This window comes from Cervus elaphus, chromosome 27 (genome assembly GCF_910594005.1).
Source record: "Cervus elaphus chromosome 27, mCerEla1.1, whole genome shotgun sequence".
NCBI lineage: Eukaryota > Metazoa > Chordata > Mammalia > Artiodactyla > Cervidae > Cervus > Cervus elaphus.
The window spans coordinates 34,842,010-34,862,893 of record NC_057841.1 but is presented as its reverse complement, the minus strand read 5'-3'; the positions used below and the strand labels follow the sequence as shown (position 1 = coordinate 34,862,893).

The following is a 20,884-nucleotide window of genomic DNA, read 5'->3' as shown; positions in this document are numbered from 1 at the left end:
ACAGTGGAGAGGGATGTTTGGGGAGTTAAAGGGCAAGCATCAGAAAAAGGCGAGTTACCTCATCCGATTGCGAGGGGCTGATTCTGGGCATGGGCGAGACTTGCGGCGTTTTCAACTGCGTGCTGTTGCTGTCGGGCACCAGCTCTCGGTGGACCGTTTGAATGTGGTTCTGGAGTTCACTTTCAGACTCAAACTTCACGTTGCAGCTGGAGCAGCGCGTCTTGGGGGCGCCGGCCTTGCCCTTGCCCTCCACGGCCCCCAGGTTCTCGGTCTGGCCCAGGCCCGGTCGACTGGAGCCGGGAGCGATGTTGACGCCGGGACTGGCGCTCTTACTGAGGTTCACGCAGCCTGCGCACAGACCATAGGGCAGGCCGTTGATGTCCAGTTTCACCAGATCTTGCTTGGAACGGAATTCTTTGAGGCAGGACGCGCACTTGTACAGTTTGGGGACGTGCGGGCCGCGGCCCGTGGCCTGAACCGCGGCCCCGTTGCCTGTCTTCTGCATGTGGAACGTCCCGTGGATTTTGAGCTCCAAGGTGGAGGTAACCGTCTGCATGCAGACCACGCAGCGGAACCCAGTCAGCGAGTTCCGCAAGTCGGGGTGCATCTGGCAATGCTCCAGGAACTCCTCCTCGCTCTGCAACGGCATCTTGCAGATGCGGCAGTTTCCCGTATCCAGGCTCTTACTGTGCGTGACCTTGTGTTCGGTCAAGGTCAAGAGCGAGGGGAAGCGCTCCCCACAGATGGGGCACATGTAATGTTTCACGGGGCCCAGGTGCGTCTGCATGTGCTCCCGGAGGCCGTTCTCCGAGAAGAAGGTCCGCGAGCACACGTTGCACTTGTAGTTCCCTTTGATGAGCTCGGCTTTCTTCTTGACGATGGCGCTCTCCCCCGGCCGGATGTTGTGGTCCCGGAGTTGATGGTTCTGCAGGAGCGTCTCCATGGTGTAGGCCGCCCCGCAGATGTCGCAGCCGTACATGGGCTCCGAGGTGTCCACGTCCTCCTCGCTGCCGTCGTGGCTGTTGTGGGACTCCTGGCTGTTGGTCAGCAGGGTCTGCAACTCCACCTCCTCCTTCTGGCCCGGCTCTGAGGCCCCGTTGGCGCCGCAGTTGGGCGTCTTGGTGTCGAAGACGCAGTGCTTCTCCCGCAGGTGCTTCTCCAGCAGGATGATGGCGTGGAAGGCCTTGCTGCAGAACTGGCAGTTGTACTTCTTGCTGTGCGTGGTGATGTGGCACTGGAGCTCCACCTCGGTGCCGAAGGACTCGCCGCAGAAGATGCACTTGTGCACTTTGCCCTGGTTCTCCAGGTGGTTGTGCTTCACGTGCAGCTGCAGGTCCGTCTCGTTGCGGAAGTCCCAGTTGCAGGAGGTGCAGCGATACACTTTCTTCTCGTTACTGTGCTTCACGGCCAGGTGGAGCTGGATGGAGACCTTGGAGTCGAACACCTCCTGGCAGAGGGTGCAGCGGAAGAAGACGAAGGTGTGCATGTCCAGCAGGTGTTTCTGCAGGTCGTCCACCGACGTGAACTGCTTGTCACAGCTCTCGCAGATGTAGTACGTGGAGGTGATCATGAAATGAATGGTCACGTGCTTCAGCAGGGACTCTTGATTGGGGAACTCCTTGTTGCACTGGGGACAGGTCAGTTTCGGAAGCACGGTGTCCAGGTGGGTCTTCAGGTGAGTCTGAAAGCCGTCCAGGGACGTGTACTTAGCACCACACTGATTACAGATATATTCTCCGGCCTGCCTTGCAGGCGCCCCTCCTACCGCCTGCATCATCTTCAGAGATGTCTGCTCTATGGCCACAGGTGACAGGGGACTCAAGGCCCTGGATTTCTTCCCGTTGTGGATATAATTCAGGGCCAAGGGAATGTTTTTATGATTCTCTTTGATGTGCTTGTTCAGTTTAAGAACGCTGTTGAATATGGGGGAATTTGTACAATAGGAACAAGAATAGACTTCTACAACTGGCTCTTTCGGAGTCCCAAGCACTGGGGACCCAAATCGGGAGCCACTGAGGTCACAATGGACCTGTCTTATATGCTCTTCCAGTGAAGAGTCAGTGAGGAACCCCATGTAGCAGTGGGGACAGAAGAAAGCATTGCTGTCCTTTGCCGCGGGGTTCGCAAATCCGTGAGAACATCGGATGTGTTCCTGAAGGGTGTTGAGGTCGTTGACAACTTCAGAGCAGAAGTTGCACTGGTAGACTATGGCGGGCAAGGCAGAAACAATCAGACCTGGGTCCTGAGCTTCGTGCACTTGCTTAAGATGTTCATTGAGGTTATAGAGGGAGGGCAGTACCTCCAAGCAGTACTGACAGATGTGGGCCTGCTCTGGTTTATCTAAATGCATAGTTTTCAGGTGAATCTGCAGAACCGCCAGACTGGAAAACAACTGCTTGTTGCAGTAAATACAGCTGTAGGTGACCTTCGCCTGTTTACTCGAGGGGACGGTCATGTCTGGGGTCTGCTGAGCGGCCCGCTTCCTCCCCCGACTCTTTGGGATGGGTGGGGCGGCTTCCACCATGGTCGAGCTGTCCACTGAGAGGTTGGAGTCCGGGGTCGTGCTGGACACGGAGGTGTAGCCCACCGTGACCAGGGAAGGGCTGTTGCTGTGGTTGCATGACTCCGGTTGCTGGTGACTGTCCATGTGGCTGTAGAGCTCCTCGACGCTGTGGAAGCTCTCAGAACAGATGCTGCAGGAGTTCTTCTTTTCCCCACCGTGCATCTGCTCCATGTGGTTCATCAGGGAGGTCTCCTCCACGAAGAGCTCGTGGCAGTAGACGCACTGGAGGGCCGCCCGGTCCTCGTTCGGGGAGCACTCTGGGTGGCACTCGGCAATGTGCTTCTGGAGGTCTTCCGGGAAGTCAAAGCCTTCCTCGCACTGACTGCACTTCTGAGTGTCCTTCATCTTCCAGTCCTCCATCCTGGAACCCGACTGGGAGCCGTCCTTGTTCCTCTCGTGGACCTGCATGTGCCCGTGTAAGGAACTAGAGGACAGGAACCCACGGCGACAAATGGCACATTTATATGGCTTGTTGGACGTGTGAGTCTTCAAGTGGATCTTCAGGTGATCACTTCTGGAGAAGGCGGCGTCGCACTCACTGCAGTGGTACTTCTTGTCCCCGGTGTGGAGCTTGATGTGGCGGTCTCGGCTCCGCTTGTGTTTGAACAGCCGGCTGCAGTAGGTGCACTTGAAAGGCAGCTTGTCGCTGTGACTCTGCTCATGGTGCTTTAGGTAGCTGAGACGGCTGAATGACTTGTCACAGAACTGGCACGGATACGGGAGTCCGGGGCCACCTTCTTCCTCTCCGAAATCACAACCTTCTCCGTGGCTGGGGGAAGTCTGGTCCTTGCTCGAAGGTGAGGAAGCTGGCCAGGAGCAGGTGGGGTCATCCTCTACGTCCACTCCATCTGCAACGAGAAGATGGGAACTTTTCACTTTCCGGGTCGAGAGTTCAAGAACGAGTTTACTGTACTGTTTCAACAAGTACACAGGGCCAACTCGAACCTTGTGAGGGGAAAAAAAAGGAGGAGAGACTATTTGGATGGAACACTTTCAAATCTGAGCCCAAAGCTTTTCTTCTACGTTGACTTTTCGCTGGCTTGTAAAATATAAAATGATATTAAATAGTTCGATGTCTAAATTACCCCTTTATTACTTTTTATCATTCTTCCTTAGGAGCAAGGTATATATTATGCATTGACAATTTTATTAAAATGCAGATTTTAATATATTTAATGTTTCTTTTGTATTCATTCTAAAATGATTTGCATATTATGTGAGCATCTGAAGGACCAAATGAAAAGAGGAAATATTACAAGAATGATTTAAAATTAATGCAGTCAACCCAGATGTCTAATATTTAATAAAAAATTCCCTCTGCATTTTGCTTGTTTTTATAGGAAAAGGCAATTCTGCAGGCCAAAATCTTTTATGGGGTTCTTATTGATACAAACCTTATTGCATTCAGCAAAAAAATATTAAAAAGTAAGCACATGAAAGAAGACAGAAAACACAATAATAATTATGTCTTGTGTAATAAAAGACAACCAGGATTTCTTCAATAACTGTAAGATTCGAATAGCATAGACCAGAAAATGGATTATCAGATGTGAGAAGGGTACGACTAGATATTACATGTAGCTAGGATCAGCCAGGATCAAGAAAAAAAATGAGAGTTTCACAGGGTCAGAATGTAATAGTGTATTTTGTTTGGAAAGTTCAAGAGGTGGCCCGCCATTTCTTCCTTTTGCTAAAGCTTCAGCAGCATGAACTTCCTTAGCCAAACAGGACCTGCACTTTGAGGTGAGTGGAGACAAAGCAACTTGTGAAAAACTGGAAACAGGAAAAGTGATAAATGATTATGGTAAATGCTGAAAGATTTATGAGTAACAAAGAGAAGATAAACAAGCCTGAAAGCCAGATATAACCTTAGCGAGCTATCCATAAAGTAACTCTACCTTCTATTAGGTGGTTTTTTTAACCGTGTTTGCAGCAAGTGTACACTCTTACTTCTGTCACTTTCTTAACATCCAAGTGGAAAATGAGACCTCTTAAATAGACTGTGAAACCTCTTTCTGACTTTTCAAAATAATTCTAGTCTATCATTCACGATTAGAAGACATCGCAAAAGCTTGTCACTCTCCAAAGGAGCAAGATTTTTCATAAATGCCGACAAGTAAGGACCATGGAGTAGGGTTGGTGGAGAGAGCGATTCTATTAGAATAGGTCTGGTTAAGAATATTATTGAGGTTATTCTAATAAGATGCAATTAGAATGAGATCAAATACATTTTAAAATCCTTCAAAGCTGAAGTTCACTAGCAAGCTATATTATTAACATAAAAGGAGAAACTGGCGAGCATTATGTAAACAAATTCCACGTCTGCTTTCTTTAAGGTAACAAGATTTTACTAGATTATCAACCTCTTGCTTATCCACAGGAAACAGATGAGGATCATTCCTTTCCTGCATCTAGAAACTGATGACAACACCATCTCACTATCAATGCCAGATGGCAACCATCTAACTCTGACAAAACAACCAAACACCATTCCTGGATTCCTGCCCACTGCAACAAAGCTTCGCAATACAAGTTGAAAGCCACATGATTTTGCATCCTCATTTATATCCGTCTATAAGCCAACATATTTCCAGCATAAGAAAGAGTTTGAGAATTGCTGGTGTGATCTCAATTTAAAGGTAAATGCCTATAAAGAATATATGCGAGTAAACTTGTCAGCCAACATATAGAGAAACAATTTTGAAAAATTAAAAACAAAAAAAACCTCACTGATGATTTAGCTTTTCCCTTAAAGAAAATAAGCCATCTATAGCTGGTAGCCCTAAAACAAACCAAAGTCTTGAAATATTTTTTCCTAATTAAAATTTTCTAATATTTTACACAAAATTTTATATTATAAAATTATATTTATATAATATGTACATTATAAAAATATAATATTTTATTAAATTTGGCTCAGCATTCTAGAAAGAAAATCTATCACTTTTCACACATTTATTATTTTGGCTTATATCCTATTGTTTCACTTAAAAATATTTTCAAACAAATCATCTGTGTACAGTTGGGGAAAACAGTGAATCAGAAATTAGTCATGCATCTATACTGAAAGAATAGAACTTAAGCTTGATAATTTAGCAAGTGAATCTATTATCAAATTGCAGATTCTGCCTAGGCATGATATATTATTATAACAACACACCAAGAAATATAGAGCAATAGACTATTATATACATGGTGCAATCCTTGACACCATGCTTAAATCAGGTTCTTGTCTGTGGCCATGCCTGATTGTACCTATTACCTAACTGTTCTCCTAAGCTTGTAAGTTTCAAATACAGTCAAGTGAGGTGAGGATCAAGAGTTTTTACTCAAACCAAGATTCAAGGGAGCTAGAAACCTTCTCTTCACTCTCTCTCCTGTCCCTATTACTTGGTCTTGGCGAAAAGATGTGATAATCACAGATGATGTATCTCTGTAACTGAGATACATGGAAATTGCCCTACCGGATTCACAGGCTGCAGAATGGAGGCCGCTGAGCGGAAGTAGAAAGTTTGAGTAGGGAATGCTACTTTTAGAAGAATCAACAAAGGTTCCACAAAAAGTTGATTCCTGTTTTAAAGTCAAAATTATAAAACGCTCATTTGCTAGGATTGTAACTGAGCCTGTTCTCCTTGGGGTGCATAAGGAACTCACTGAGGAAACTCCCAGGGGTGTTAGTTCATGCTCTAAGGGTGCATGTATCGCCCCAGACTTTTGTGTTAGTGGTGGTGTTGCCAATATTCTCTGAGGTCTACCTTAGTCTCTGCAAGCTACCCATTCCCATCACCTTAAGTTTTTTGGCATGCACAGCTCAAACGATGGTTACATGGCTACTACAGACCTAAACAATTTCAAGTTGTTTTTTTCATCTGGAAGAAACTATGGAAGATTCCTTCAATCCCCGTTACTGAGTCAACTTGAACTTTTTTTCCCTTCAGCACTCACTAAGTGCTACTAACAGGAATGCCTTTTTGTGTTATGGCAAGTTTTCTGCATTTCAATGTGAAGTGCTTAACATGTCCACGATAAATTTTAATTTTTGGAATCAATCACTTCACACTAGCTGACTCTCGGAGAGCTATACCTCTTACAACGGGAAGAAGGAAAGGAGAAAAAAATAAAAATACACAGATACAACTTTGCTGGAAACCAACTCCATGGCCTAAAAGTCTATTTAAAGATGCAAATGTGTGTGCACAGTTAGTGCAGATGTTTTTCTACAGCAACTGTACTTGCTGAGTTTCAGCATTTCCATAAAGCACATTAAAACAAGTGTGTGAACACTCGGAGATGAAAGTCTCAAACACTCCTGAGATTTGCAGTGGAAAGGAGAGCCGCCTGACTTTTCTCCAAGCAGACAGGAATGCCCATGATTCAGCAGCCTGAGTAAATAAAAGAGGTCCTTATTTCCTAATTTTGCTGGCTGGCCACACTGCAGCAGCCTCTGTGCTCCTGCCAAAGGGGATACAGAACTGGAACTACACCCAGCCGCTGAAGGCCTGTCTTTGTTAGCCAGCCAGGCTTTCCCGACCATCTTCTGGCAACAAAACTGCCATATCCTGCGAGGAAGACCTCCATCTCGGGCTTGATGGTTCTCTAGTCTGCCTGAAAGGACGAAACAACAGATTTTGCTGGGTCTGCATCAGAGGAGGACAGCTGGAAACTCAGTTAGCGGCAGAGCCACACCTGTTCAGTCATATTGATGGGAGAAAGTGCTCACTAACAGAAAAGTGAAGTCATGCTAGAAGGAGGGATCGCACAGGGAAAAAGACAACCAGAGCACAAAGTCCGACCTCTCTGACATGAGCCATCGCCCCTCATGGATCAACCTGGGAGGAGAGAGCAAAGATTGGCTGTGATTTTATCCTGGCTGCTGGGGGACAGGCAGATGAATACACCCCAGGAGGGGCTGCCCAGTAGCCAAATGGGGGGCTGATAATGTCCGTCTACAGCCTGTCACCGTGGAAGAAAAGTGCTGCTGAGGGTCCGGCTTTTCTTTCACTTTCAAGCCCAACTCAAGTAGTCATTAAAAAAAGATCAAAGAAAAAGGAGGAGAAGATGCTCAGGAAGGTCTGGGGTGATGCTAAAGCTTTTTTTTTTAATTTAATTTTTTGCACTATCAAGCAGGTCTTAGTTGGGCTTCCCTGGTGGCTCAAAAGGTAAAGAATCTGCCTGCAATGTAGGAGAGGGTAAGGTACATGCTTCTGGAGGGCAGGGACCAAGTCTCTTAGAATGCTGACTCCAACAGTATGGGCAATCCTGAAATTATTAAGGAGAAAGACAAATAACAAAGTGGATTTACTCGACGTGTTAAAGAAGTGATCTGAGTCTCTGAAAATATGGAAACTTCCAATACTTTTAGTTCTTTGTAGGGTTGGCCCCACGAGAAGCTGGCCTACTGATGTCCTTTGCTACCTGAGTTCATTCACTGTAACTGCAGGGTTCTCGCTAAACCACCCTTCGGGAACTCAGTATCATGTGTGTGCAAGATTTCCTTAACAGGAACAGGATTTAGATCACCAGTTACTTTTCAAGTGTGGAAAAGAAGACCGAATACTGACAGCTCTGGTACCTCTGTTTTTGGAGGTCAATGACTCAGAATGAAAACTAAAAGTCAAGAGTCTGGAGTTTTATTTCTAGCTTCATAATGGACTTAGAGAGTGACCTGGCCAAGTCATTTAATCTGCCCCTACCTAGGTATTTCACCTGCAATATGAAGATAATAATTCTTGCTACTTACCCTCTGGGGTGTTACAAAGATTAGTGAACATTTCTAGGGCACCTATCATTGCTGGAAGAAAAGGTGCATATGTAAACAAAAAGACTTGTATGTGTTGCATGTATTAACGTTTTCACATGTAAGCTTCTTATATGTGCAGTATAAACATATTTTAGCCTTTTCTTTTCTTTAATGGAACCGCTGGAATATCAGCTTTAAGGATTGGCCCAAAGAGCGTCTTAAGCATTCATAGCTGTATATTCAGTCATCAAGAAAATAAAATATAAATAGTTGGTGATATCTAAAAGTTAATGAACCATGAATCCAAGCTGATTGTGTTAAATTATCATGCACATGATATAATCTCGGGTCTTTACAGACAGATAACCTTGGAATGAGTATTTTGCTAGGTAATTCTGAAGCCAAGCATGGACTTTTGTAATCACCTCTTTTATCCTTAAAACACTGGCAGTACTTGGTGTTAGTACTCGTGTCATCGACTCTTTGCGAACCCCGCGGACTGGAGCATACCAGGCTCGTCTGTCCATGGAATTCTCCAGGCAAGAATACTGGAGTGGGTAGCCATTCCCTTCTCCTTCTCCAGGAGATCTTTCCCACCCAGGGTTCAAACCCAGGTCTCCTGCATTGCAGGCAGATTCTTTACTGTCAAAGCCAATAGCAAAGTCCCAATCATTGCATTATTTAACACCAAAATAAGTTCATTCAGTGGATGATTTTTTTTAAGTGTAGGACAATAGGTAAAAACATGAGATCGAAACAAATTTCCAGGTTAGTTCTTCCACTGACTGGAAAATGGTTCTTTCTTTATCCAGCATGCTAGAGGGAGCGAACTTTTATGTTAAGAGTTCATAGTCCTTTTTGAACTCCTTAACTTAAGACACCTTAAGATAATTAAACTGAGAACCTTGAGGAGAATATTCTGGGTACACAGAGGCTGAGAGAAGTTAGGTGCTATCAAGAGAGAACATATTTTGAAATATGTGTTTAATAGGCATAGATAAGAAGGATATTTGTCCCGTTAACCCAGAGTCATCACAGTAACAACTCTGCATCATCATATTTAAAATCACCTAACCAAATTGCACAACACATTTTTAAATCAATGATCTAAATTGCTGAAGGATATGGTCACTGTAAATAAACCATTATGCATTATTACACAATTGTTTCCTTTCATTCTCAACAGAAATGTCAACAGCTTTAGAAAAGCGGCCACTTTTGTAACATAACTATCATACTTTTGGAAAAAACCCACAGTCCTGCATTAAATTCACCCCTTTGTCATGCAACTTGAAAAGGAATACTCTTTACTGGGTGTTCAAAAGAGAAAAGTGAACCTTACAATTATGTATAGTTCACAGATGCTTTATAATTCTGTAATATCACACATTGTTCTGGAAGGACCAATTACATGCATTAGCAGGCTATGAGGGAAAAGAGTGGTCAGTCATTAATGATAGCAAACTGAGGGAACAGGCAATGGAGGAACACATTTTTTTAACACAGTCAAGATGAATTCCAGATATCAGAGCTCAGAGGCTATTTATTTTTCCTTTCAATACTCCCTTAAAAAAAAAAGAGAGAGGTTCACTGCTTAGGATGAGCCAATAGAAGAGATAAGAAGTTGTTATCACCCTGCCTCAGCCCCTCCTTAGGTAATCCTGGTTTTTAGAGCCAAGCTGGCTCTTTCACCAGACACATTTCTATTACGTGTGCAGAGAAGTACAAATGTTTTGCTTGCTGTTGCTTAAAGTTCACTTGAACAGACGGAGCTCAATGAATTCCATCTTCTACCGCCAAATTAAACAGAAAACAGTGCATTCTTAAGCAGTTCACACTTAACTCCACCTCTCAAATCAGAGGAAAAAGCTGACGTGAAACCAGTTAAAGAACACTCATCCTCTCTCTCACGGAAACCGAGACGTGTTTCTGAAGCCAGACAGAAGGAAAAGTGGTTTCCAGTGATGGGGGGCAGGGGGTGAGCACAGCTTTGCTGTTCCCATCTCTTGGCTCACTTAAAGATATAGATAACTAATGATAAGCACCAAGCTCTTGGCGTTCAATAATTGGCAATCGTGTGCTACACATCTGCTTACAGTGCTGTGACTGTGAGCTTTCTACATCATTTAACGTATTTATCTCTCCTTTAATAATGACAGCCATCATCACAGTGAATTTCCCAAATCTGTTTTCTTTTTATCTCAACTATTTTGAGTTAGAGAGAATGTTTTCATTACTTAGAAGTCTTGTATTTATGACCTCATACCACAAAGAATTTGAACCACTTCTTCATTGCTTATTTCATTTACTCATTTATTTAGCCAACATTTATGAAGCACCTACTATGTGTTTAGGTCTGATAACTAGCATATGAACTCTAGAAATTACTGTTTTTAAAGTTTTTACTTGCTTGTCTATAACAAAATAAATAATAAAATTCTAGCCTTCCTCATAGTTAATATTCTTAGAATCAAACATGACATTGTATGAAAGAGCTTTCTAAACTACTGCAATATAAAAATGTTCTAAAATCACTACTACTACTCTGAAAGCCATAGCTACCTTTATGTTATAGCTGAAAAATGTGAAAACATTATAAAGGAATATTAGTTGTTGCTGTTTTTCATATTGAGATTCTAAGAATTTTAAAGGACTTAAGGGCCATCTTTGTTTAAAAATAAAAAAATAAACAAAAATACCAAAACAAAATCTTCTGAATGCTAATAATAATTACCTTGAAAATCAATGTGCTTTAGAACATTTTTTAATAGCTCCACACAGGCAAGCTGTGATTAATTCATTAGTGGAGTAAAATCCCCATGATGGGACAGCTTGCATTCAAAATCCTGAAACCACATTCCACAGTTCTGACACTAGCCTAATATCTCACTATTTCACTTGTTGAGAAATTTCTTGAGGGTAAATTCTATTTTGCTTCAAAATCCTTTGCTCTAGGGTGAAATATAACTATAAAGCTTTGAAGATGTAGCCACATCTTTTGAAATATACTCAACAAATTTCTCAGTTACCATGTTAATCATTGTACCTGTAAGTTAATCTCTTCACTGAGGTAGAGGTAAAGTAAAAGGGATTCTTCCACTAAGAAAGCTAAATTTGAAAATGGCTTTATCGGTGAATGATGGACCTCAGAAAAATCATTCCATCATGTTAATAATGGCTTTTTTTGAAGAACTGCCCTAACACACTACAATGTTTAGACAAAGTGATCAAATTCTATTTCAAAGAGGAAACTGGTGTATGAGAATGTTTTGTCATGTAAAACTCTTCTGAATATTTTCCCAGCATGTAGGCTTTGATTCAAGGTTGGCAAACTTTGGGTCACAAGGAATTATAACAGTCCTGAAGTGGTGTTCACTCGAGCTGAATTCCACCTGTATCATACCCACGGCAGCAGCAAAGCTGACATGAATTTTTGGCAGTTTAAAGAGGCCACATTGTATACTTCACTGCAGATAAAGCCACTGGAGAATACAAAAGTGTTGAAAGGCTAAAATTTAATTAATGACCAATTAGCACCCCCTGTGGGTTCATTGTGCAGTAAAGTGATAAATACGGTGTGCTAATATAGAAAAAGCTGTTACAAAGATTAGGGAGGAAATACTACTAGAATTATCCATTTGATATTACAATACAGTGGCCATCAGTATTCTTGACTTTGAGGTTCCTGTGTCTAAACATGATAGGAATTAAGATCTAAGGCAAAATTATTCTTTTCTTTTTATTTTAAGGTACAGAGGTTAAGCCTCACACTCAGACAGCTAGTGAATGCACCTAGCTAAACACCCAGCAGCTGCAACTCAGACTAGTTTGTGTAGCCTCCTACCCAATCAGTGTTCGTGCACTTTATGGGGAAGTTATATGCTGTGTTAGTCACTCAGTCGTATCTGACTTTTTGAGACCCCATGGACTGTAGCCCACCAGGCTCCTCTCTCCATGGGCTTCTCCAGGCAAGAATACTGGAGTGGGTTGCCATTCCCTTCTCCAGAGGATCTTCCTGACCCAGGGATTGAACCCAGGTCTCCTGCATTGCAGGCAGATTCTTTACCCTCTGAGCCAACAGAGAAAACCTTACATACTATTGGTAATATTTAAAAACTGGCGGATCTGGACTCTCTTGAGATTCTATGAGTATGTTGAGATCTATAGAACAAATTGCCAATACATCCTCACAGGATAGAATTTCTATGGTGTTTCAAAAGAATCATCATTACCTTTCACATGAACACTTACACAGTAAAACTAAAATTGAAAAGTGATGTTGGATCCCAAGTAACCACAGTGATACAAGGAGTCATTTATTTTAAATGGAATAATGTTTATAAATGGCAAAGGATAAAAGTATGTTCTTAAAATAACTCTAATTATGGCATAACAAAATATTTCTACACAGATCATTAATATCAATGACCTTATTTGTGTAGTTTTTTTTTCCCATTAGCCCAATTAGGCAATATTTGAAAGAGGCAATCCTAAAAAAACGCTGATTATCAATTTGATGGATTTTCCAGGTACCTCATTCTCCCTTTGTTTTCTGTGTCTCACTTTAGGTTCAGTTTATTCTTCCCTAGAATGAAACTAAAAATAAAATTCAAACTGGCTCAGTCTATCATTTGCTTCTTGTTAACAGTCCTGGTAATGTATTTATAGGAACCAAACTAGTCAAAAGTATAGCACAGGGAAGGCGTGCATGTATGTTTTTATGCAGGACTGAATGTGCAGAACAGATTTAATGATTAATGCTCAATCATGGCATAATTTTTAAAATATCTTTTCTATTTCTCATTACAAAGTGTTAATCATATAATTTGCCACTTAATATGTGTAAATGTACAATCATGCCTTAATGAAGTGCACTTCATTAGGGGAAGTTTCTATGATGCAATTTTTTTTACTTATTAATATATATCACATGTATTATTTTTATTAAATTATATATATTGTATACTCAATTGTATATTTAACATATATGCATATGCTTATGTATATGCATGATGAAGCACAAGCTGGAATCAAGATTGCCAGGAGAAATATTAATAACCTCAGACATGCAGATGATACCACCTTTATGGCAGAAAGTGAAGAACTAAAGAGCCTCTTGATGAAAGTGAAAGAGGAGAGTGAAAAAGCTGGCTTAAGACTCAACATTCAGAAAACTAAGATCATGGCCTCTGGACCCATCACTTCATGGCAAATAGATGGAGAAACAATGGAAACAGTGACAGACTTTATTTGGGGTGTGGGGTGGCTCCAAAATCACTGCAGATGGTGACTGCAATAATGAAATTAAAAGACGCTTACTCCTTGGAAGAAAAGTTATGACCAACCTAGACAGCATTATTAGAAAGCAGAGACATTACTTTGCCAACAAAGGTCCGTCTAGTCAAGGCTATGATTTTTCCAGTAGTCATGTATGGATGTGAGAGTTGGACTATAAAGAAAGCTGAGCACCAAAGAATTCATGCTTTTGAGGTGTTGGAGAAGACTCTTGAGAGTCCCTTGGACTGCAAGGAGATCCAACCAGTCCATCCTCAAGGAAATCAGTCCTTAATATTCATTGGAAGGACTGATGTTGAAGCTGAAACTCCAATACTTTGGCCACTTGATGTGAAGAACTGACTCATTTGAAAAGACTCTGATTCTGGGAAAGGTTGAAGGTGGGAGGAGAAGGGGACGACAGAGGATGTGATGGTTGGATGGCATCACTGACTTGATGGACTTGAGTTTGAGTAAACTCCAGGAGTTGGAGATGGACAGGGAAGCCTGGCATACTGTAGTCCATGAGGTCGCAAAGAGTTGGACACAACTGAACGACTGAACTGAACTGAATTGTATTAAAATATATGTGTGTATATAGATGTGTGTAATATTGCCTTGTTTATACATGTAACTAAGATGAAATTTATATATTACATATATTACTTTTATTAAATTATATGTACTGTATGCTCAATTATATATTCAACACATATGTATAAATATATAATTGTATTAAAATATATGTGTATATAGATATGTATAATATATATATATATAGGCTTGTTTATATATATAACTAAGATGAAGTTTCTCCAACGTACAAGACAGAGACTGTATAAAATTCCACTGAAAACCAAATATGACTCAGTAAATAAACTCTACTCAGATAATATGTAACTGCTTTGGTCACATGTGAAATGCACCAATTCTGAATAATTTTCATTGAGACATTGATAGCAGTGTTTCTCTGCTTTTGTTTTGGAGTTTTTAAATTTGTTTTTGAAAAGAGGAATATGGATAGCATACATCTGTACATGTTCAAAACCTATGGGTATGACCCTTACAGAAGCATGTTTCTAATACCCAAAGACATAAAACCAACTGGCACAATTCTGGGATCTTGACTGACTCAAAGTTGCCTGCAAGAAAGTGCTGGTTCCTGAACCTTTATGAAGCCTCCTCCCACATCTGAGCTCCACTCTTTTCTCTTAAGATGACCTGATGTGTTTTGGCATGGGTTATGCATACCTCTGGGTCTGACTTGAGGGATCAAAGGAAAGAACATAAATGAATTTGATTGAAGCCCACACAGAGAAAAGGAAGTCAAGGCTGTCATTCTTAACTTTTCATATATATGAAGTGTTAGATTTAAGATCTGTGAGAAGTCTTAGCCTTTAGAGGAAAAAAAGCACTAATTTAACAGGTGAAAACACAGATCAGCAAGAATGAGTAACAGGTTACAATCTGCACTGACAATAGCAGCTCATGGGGTTCTTAAAACCCAAGCCGTATTCCCTCCTGTTCAGGCAAGCAGCTTGATCTAAGTGTCAGGTAATTCTCTCCCAGCCCATCCTTCCCCACCTCCCCCTAATACAACAACTGCCTCAAATGCCACCTAGTCATCCTGTTTTTATGCGTAAATGAATGAACTTAAAACAGCGTTTCATATTGTTCTCTCTTTGTTGGTAAAGATTCCATTGTGTTTTTTTTTTTGTAAAACCAGATTATGCTAATTGGCATAAGACTACACACATATATTATTGTTGTTGTCCAGGCGCTAAGTCATGTCCAACTCTTTGTGACCCCATGGACTGCAGCAAGCCTGGCTCCTCTGTCCTCCACTGTCTCTTGGAGTTGGCTCAAATTCATATCCATTGAGTCGCAGATACTATCTAACCATCTCATCCTCTGCCCCACCCCTTTTCTCCTTTTGCCATCAACCTTTACGAGCACCAGGTCTTTTCCAATGAGTCGGCTCTTCCCGTCAGGTGGCCAGTATGGGAGTTTCAGCTTCAGCATCAGTCTTCCAATGAATATTCAGGGTTGATTTCCTTTAGGATTGACTGGTTTGATCCCCTTGCTGTCCAAGGGAGTCTCAAGAGTCTTCTCCAGCACCACAGTTCAAAAGCATCAGTTCTTGGGTACTCAGGCTTCTTTATGTCCGACTTTCACATCTGTACATGACCACTGGGCAAACCACAGCTTTGACTATACAGATTATTGTTGGTAAAGTGATGTCTCTGTGTTTTAACATGCTGTCTAGGCTTGTCATAGCTTTCTTTCCAAGGAACAAGAATCATTTAATTGTATAAAATGTTAGGCACTCACTCGTGTCTGACTCTTCATGACTCTATGGGCTGCAGCCAACCAGGCTCTTCTGTCCATGGAATTTTCCAGGCAAGAATACTGGAATGGCTAGCCATTCCCTTCTCCAGGGGATCTTCCCTCCCCAGGGATCAAACCTGTGTCTCTGGCATTGCAGGCAAATTCTTTACCCTCTGAGCCACCAAGGAAGCCTTTAATTGTATGGAGAAAAACAAAAACCTAACAGTCAATTCTTTGAACATGTAACCTGAGGTTGACAAGTCAGGACAGCCTATTTCTTAATTTTACTTCCAGCTACTGCCTATAAAAATCACACACACAGACATACAAACACACACCTCCAGGTTGTTTTTTTTTTTTTATAATGCTCCTCTCCCTTCCTAGGGCTTCCCAGGTGGCACTATTAATAAAGAACCCACCTGCCAATGCAGAAGACATAAGAGACGTGTATTTGATCCCTGGGTTGGGAAGATCCCCTGGAGGAAGGCATGGCAAACCACTCCAGTATTTTTGCCTGGAGAGTCCCACGGGCAGAGGAGCCTGTCAGGCTACCGTCCATGGGGTTGCAAAGAGTCGGATATAACTGAAGTGACTTAGCATGCAGGCACGTGCCCTCCCTTCCTCTCTTCCTTCCATCCTCTCCTCTGGGGGGAGCAGTTCCGTTGGGTCAGGAATTGGCAAATAAAAGCAGAAGAAAAGGTTCCATCAGATTAGCGCTGTGGTCGGCTTCATCTTTCTAGTGCTCTTGCCTCTGGAGCCACATTTTCTACTGCTCACCCAGTGAGGGATACAGCCTCCCTACCTTCCTCCATGTTCCCTTTCTTCTGTCATCACTGCAGCAACCATGACTCCACACAAGGAAACCCAAGGCTGACCCTCTGCCCAACCAGGTGACCAAGAGCGGCGTTCCTTAGCATAATCCACCAACCTGCACCCCAGTCAGTTGAAGAGCAGTTACAAACTCCTCCACACACCCTTCCCCAGGTCTACTAACAGTGATCTTCTAGGGCACGGGCTCTGAAATCCTCAGTTTTAGGAAGTTTTTAGGGTGCTTCCCCTGTATTTCTGAGTTTGAAAACCACTATTGTCTTCTGTTCCCTATGAATCCTTTAAATCCTCTGCTTCAAGTTCACTCCGCCTGGCCGTGTCTTTTCCACATTGGCCACTCCACACTAGAGCAGGGGTGATGGAAATCTTTCTCTCCCTCACCCAAAGACCAAATTAAATCCCATCTCTTCCAAGAGGCAACTTTTTCAGAAAGAAAAGGACATCATTATCCTTTGCTTTCCCAATTCTTAACACTTCCCGCTCCTACTATGGATAGGACTCCAAGTTTCCAGTCTTTCCAGTGTAACATTCAACTAGCTCCCAGAAATTACTTCCTCTCTGTAGAAGTGTTGTTGGCAGCAGCCTGCAAATTTCTAGAAACAGACAGTAACCATTTTGAAAAGTTATAAAGTTCCAAGTACATAAAGGCTGGATGTTACCTGCTTCAGCTACAGACTTGTGAGTAAACAGCTCATTTCAAATGTGAACATGGAAAAATCCACCTCCTAAAGTTTGGTGGATAATTACTTTCAAGCTGCATTAGCTTGATGAGAAATATCAATAGGCTATGAAATGCTGCTCACCCTGTGAACCATTTCAAAGAATGAAGGTCGTCATAAAACGGAAGACAAGGCAAATGAGTAAGTGAAGGAGGGAGAGGGGAAGGGGGCAGGGGCTTGTGATGATCAGCAATACTCTCTTTTTGCACTCAGGAAGGCATGACTAGAACTGCTGATTGCATGCCTTAAGTCTGGCCCTCTTGAGAAACCATAGATATCTTTTGGTTTTGTTTTTTTTTTTTACACTGGCTCCTATCAGTCTCAGGCAACTTCCTGGGTTCTGCATGTAAGTATGGAATGTCATAAAGTAAATTAAGCCTTCTGCTGTCAAAGCTGGAAATAGGAGGGCAGTAGAAAAGTAGCTTGATCTCAAATGATTTTTATTGGCTTCATTTACATCCTGTTTAAGGTCTTCTGAGTAGCTCAAGGTGTCTTATCTCTGACTACCAGGGGGTATTTTGCAGTCAGAGCAGTTAACACACTTCTCTCTCCCTCCCCTCCTATTCCTTTCCCTCAAGCTCTTTCTCTCTTTTTTTTTTTCAAGCCATCTTATCTTATCACACACATCTCTTCAGGCTGAGGAGAACCCATACTTATCAGAAGCAGTGTGCTCTATTGTCGTTTGGGGCTCTTGTAGACAAATGAAAGTTTAAGTCAAAAGAAAATCAGTTAACCTCTTCTCCACTCGGTTTGGAAATACTCAGGGCTGTCTCACTTTTGCGAGTTCTGAGCGGTACCAGGAGCTTTCCCCTGTAATTTACATGCAGGCAGAGCAGCTACCCCATTAGATTAAGAAGAGCGGGTACAAAGTTGCCAGTACTAAATTGCACAATGACCCTGAATAATGTAGCTGCAGTCTGCCTTCACCGGGCTACTCACTCTCTGCCTGGGATCATTTATCCATGCTATCTCAGGAAGAGGAAGTGCCAACACGTGCTAAGTCCCTTCAGTCGTGTCCCACTCTTTGTGACCCCGTGGACTGTAGCCCACCAGGCTCCTCTGTCCATGGGATTCTCCAGGCAAGAATACTGGAGTGGGTTGCCATTTCCTCCTCCAGGGGATCTTCCCAAGGATGGAACCCATGTCTCTTGTCTCCTGCGTTGGCAGGTAGGTTCTTTACCATTAGCGCTACCTGGGAAGCCAGGAAGCTCCAATAATCTACTAGGAAAAAAAAAAAAAAGACAGAAACTAAAGGACAGTGAGGGCAAGAGAGAAACAGCATTTGAGAGAGGAGGGAGTTCTCTCCAGAGGCACCTGAGCGCTCACTATGGGGCTCATATAAACACTAGATGGTTGGTAGAAATACATCAGTACACAGCTGCTCTAATAACAGCACACACATGACTCAAATCTCTTACAAAATCACAGTCTGCTAGGGAACCCAAGGATGGAGGGACTTGATCCTTCTGTTACAAACCCTATGGCAATAGCCTACAACTTGGGTACACCTTGGAATCATCGAGGAGCTTTTAAAATACTGGGTCCCTGCCCAGACCAATTAAATCAGACCCTCTTAGGGTCGGGGCCCCTGGGGGACGCAGTCAAGGTTGACAACCACTGCCTCTAGACTATCACAAATCATTTCGCAAAGCCCCATGGAAGGCAGTCTAAGAGCCAGACTCCATACAAACAAACCCCTTCATTGTCTGGGCTCTCCTCCACCAGGAGAGGCAGGCCAGCACAGGGCTAAGTTTCTGCATACTTTGTGTCAAATGCAATGAACCAGATTTTTTCTTTTGTAAGTTACAGCAAGCACAAGTGAACACTCCAATCACTCACCATTATTCCCTGTGAAAGAGCAATATGTGAACAGTTATTAGGCGCCTCATCTGTGTGTTTTATATCCCTTTAAAAAATTCCCATCCCTCTTCTCCTTCATCCCCCAGCACCCCCACGGGCTCCTTTATATTAGTGATAACCCCATCCTTTCACCTGCGGTGAAGGCTCTCTTAATTGTCCATTATCTTAGCGTGTCAGCACAAAGGAGTGGAGACGGACTCCTCGTCCAAACGGTTTCACCTCCCTCTCCTGAGAGTGATGCCCTTGTCAAGGCATTAAAGACACGAAAACCTGCCACTTATCAGAATTGTATTTGAATCGAACCACTGTCCTTGAAAACTGTAGGCAGGAGATGGTATCAAACAGCAGCGCATTGCCAGCTCCAGTTCCACTGAGGCTGGAACAATCTACAAAGATACCATCCAAACTTCGCCTTGCAGCCCTCATAATAGAATTACAGGTAACAATGAAAACATGTTCCCTGATTTTTTTAAGTGCTAAATACAAAGGAATTCCTGAGTCATATTGCTCTCAAGGCAAAGCTAACAGCTCCAAGCCCTAGGACGTCTCTGAATGTAAAGTGAAGGAGGAACCAAACCATAAAACTCATCTAATTATTCCGGGCCTATGATTCTCACAAACATAAGTCAAGGCTATGAAAACATCACACTTATCTTGTTACAATGGGTTGAGGGGAATGAGCACATCTTTGGTGATCTTATGGATAAATGAAACATGTTCTAGATAGCATCTAAACACAAAAATAAAAGACAAAAAATGTTTTCAAGTATTCACGTCATTTTGTGTGATTTCCATTTCTCTGTATTTCCTTGCCACTTTTTATATTTCTTTCTTACTCAATTCGAACCTGCACTGCCTTAGAAAAAAAGAATTTATGCGTGCTTTTAACAAGTAAACAAGTGTACAAATTAATTCAGAGAGCAGTAATTTTGAAAATTTTCTATGTTTAATGTGCACTGCAGTTAAACTACTTTTTCTGTACAAATTAATTTACTGCATCAGTGATCGATGTTTATGTTTAGGCAATTTTATTTCTCAGTATGGTAAAATTAGACCTAATAGTTGCAACCTGTTATGTCCAATCTGTCACTGAAATTCAAATTGCCTTTTTCCTATTATTCAAGGAGCAATTTGGAGGAATTAAAGCCATCTAAAAATGGAAGACAAACACTTCTCTGTAAGAACTCAATAGTCTGTGTCATCAACCAAATCCACACCCCCGTGATCTCTCCAAAGCAGATCCTTTCAACACGGTTTTTCCGAGGTTCTCAAACTTTCATGTCTGCCAAGCCACACTGAAGAAATTTTAGGATAAACCGAAAATTGTATACTAACAATGTTTGACCCTTGAGAAAAGTAACCGAAGGTTCAAATATTTTGTTGTTGATGCCACAATCCCAGCCCCAACCTAACATACTAACCCCCCATCTTCACAGCTAGTATATGTGCCCCACCCTATTTTTCGTTTGGTTTTATCTACAAATATATTCTTTAGGGCTTTTTCTTGCAAAATAAATTTAATTCATAATTTTCTTGCTTACTGAGGTGGATTCAGTGATGGGGATGCCTAAG

At 42.3% G+C, this 20,884-nt stretch overlaps 1 protein-coding gene across 5 annotated transcripts in view; it reads right to left on the bottom strand.

Annotated features, from left to right (window-relative positions):
• ZNF521 (zinc finger protein 521) overlaps positions 1–20,884 on the bottom strand; it is a 304,769-nt gene that overhangs the window by 174,082 nt on the left and 109,803 nt on the right. For all 5 annotated transcript variants that reach the window (XM_043888860.1, XM_043888859.1, XM_043888858.1 and 2 more), the window contains one exon: positions 59–3,411. In XM_043888860.1, coding sequence (XP_043744795.1) covers positions 59–2,971 — 2,913 coding nt within the window. In that variant the 5' untranslated portion in view covers positions 2,972–3,411. The remainder of the gene's footprint in view (positions 1–58; positions 3,412–20,884) is intronic.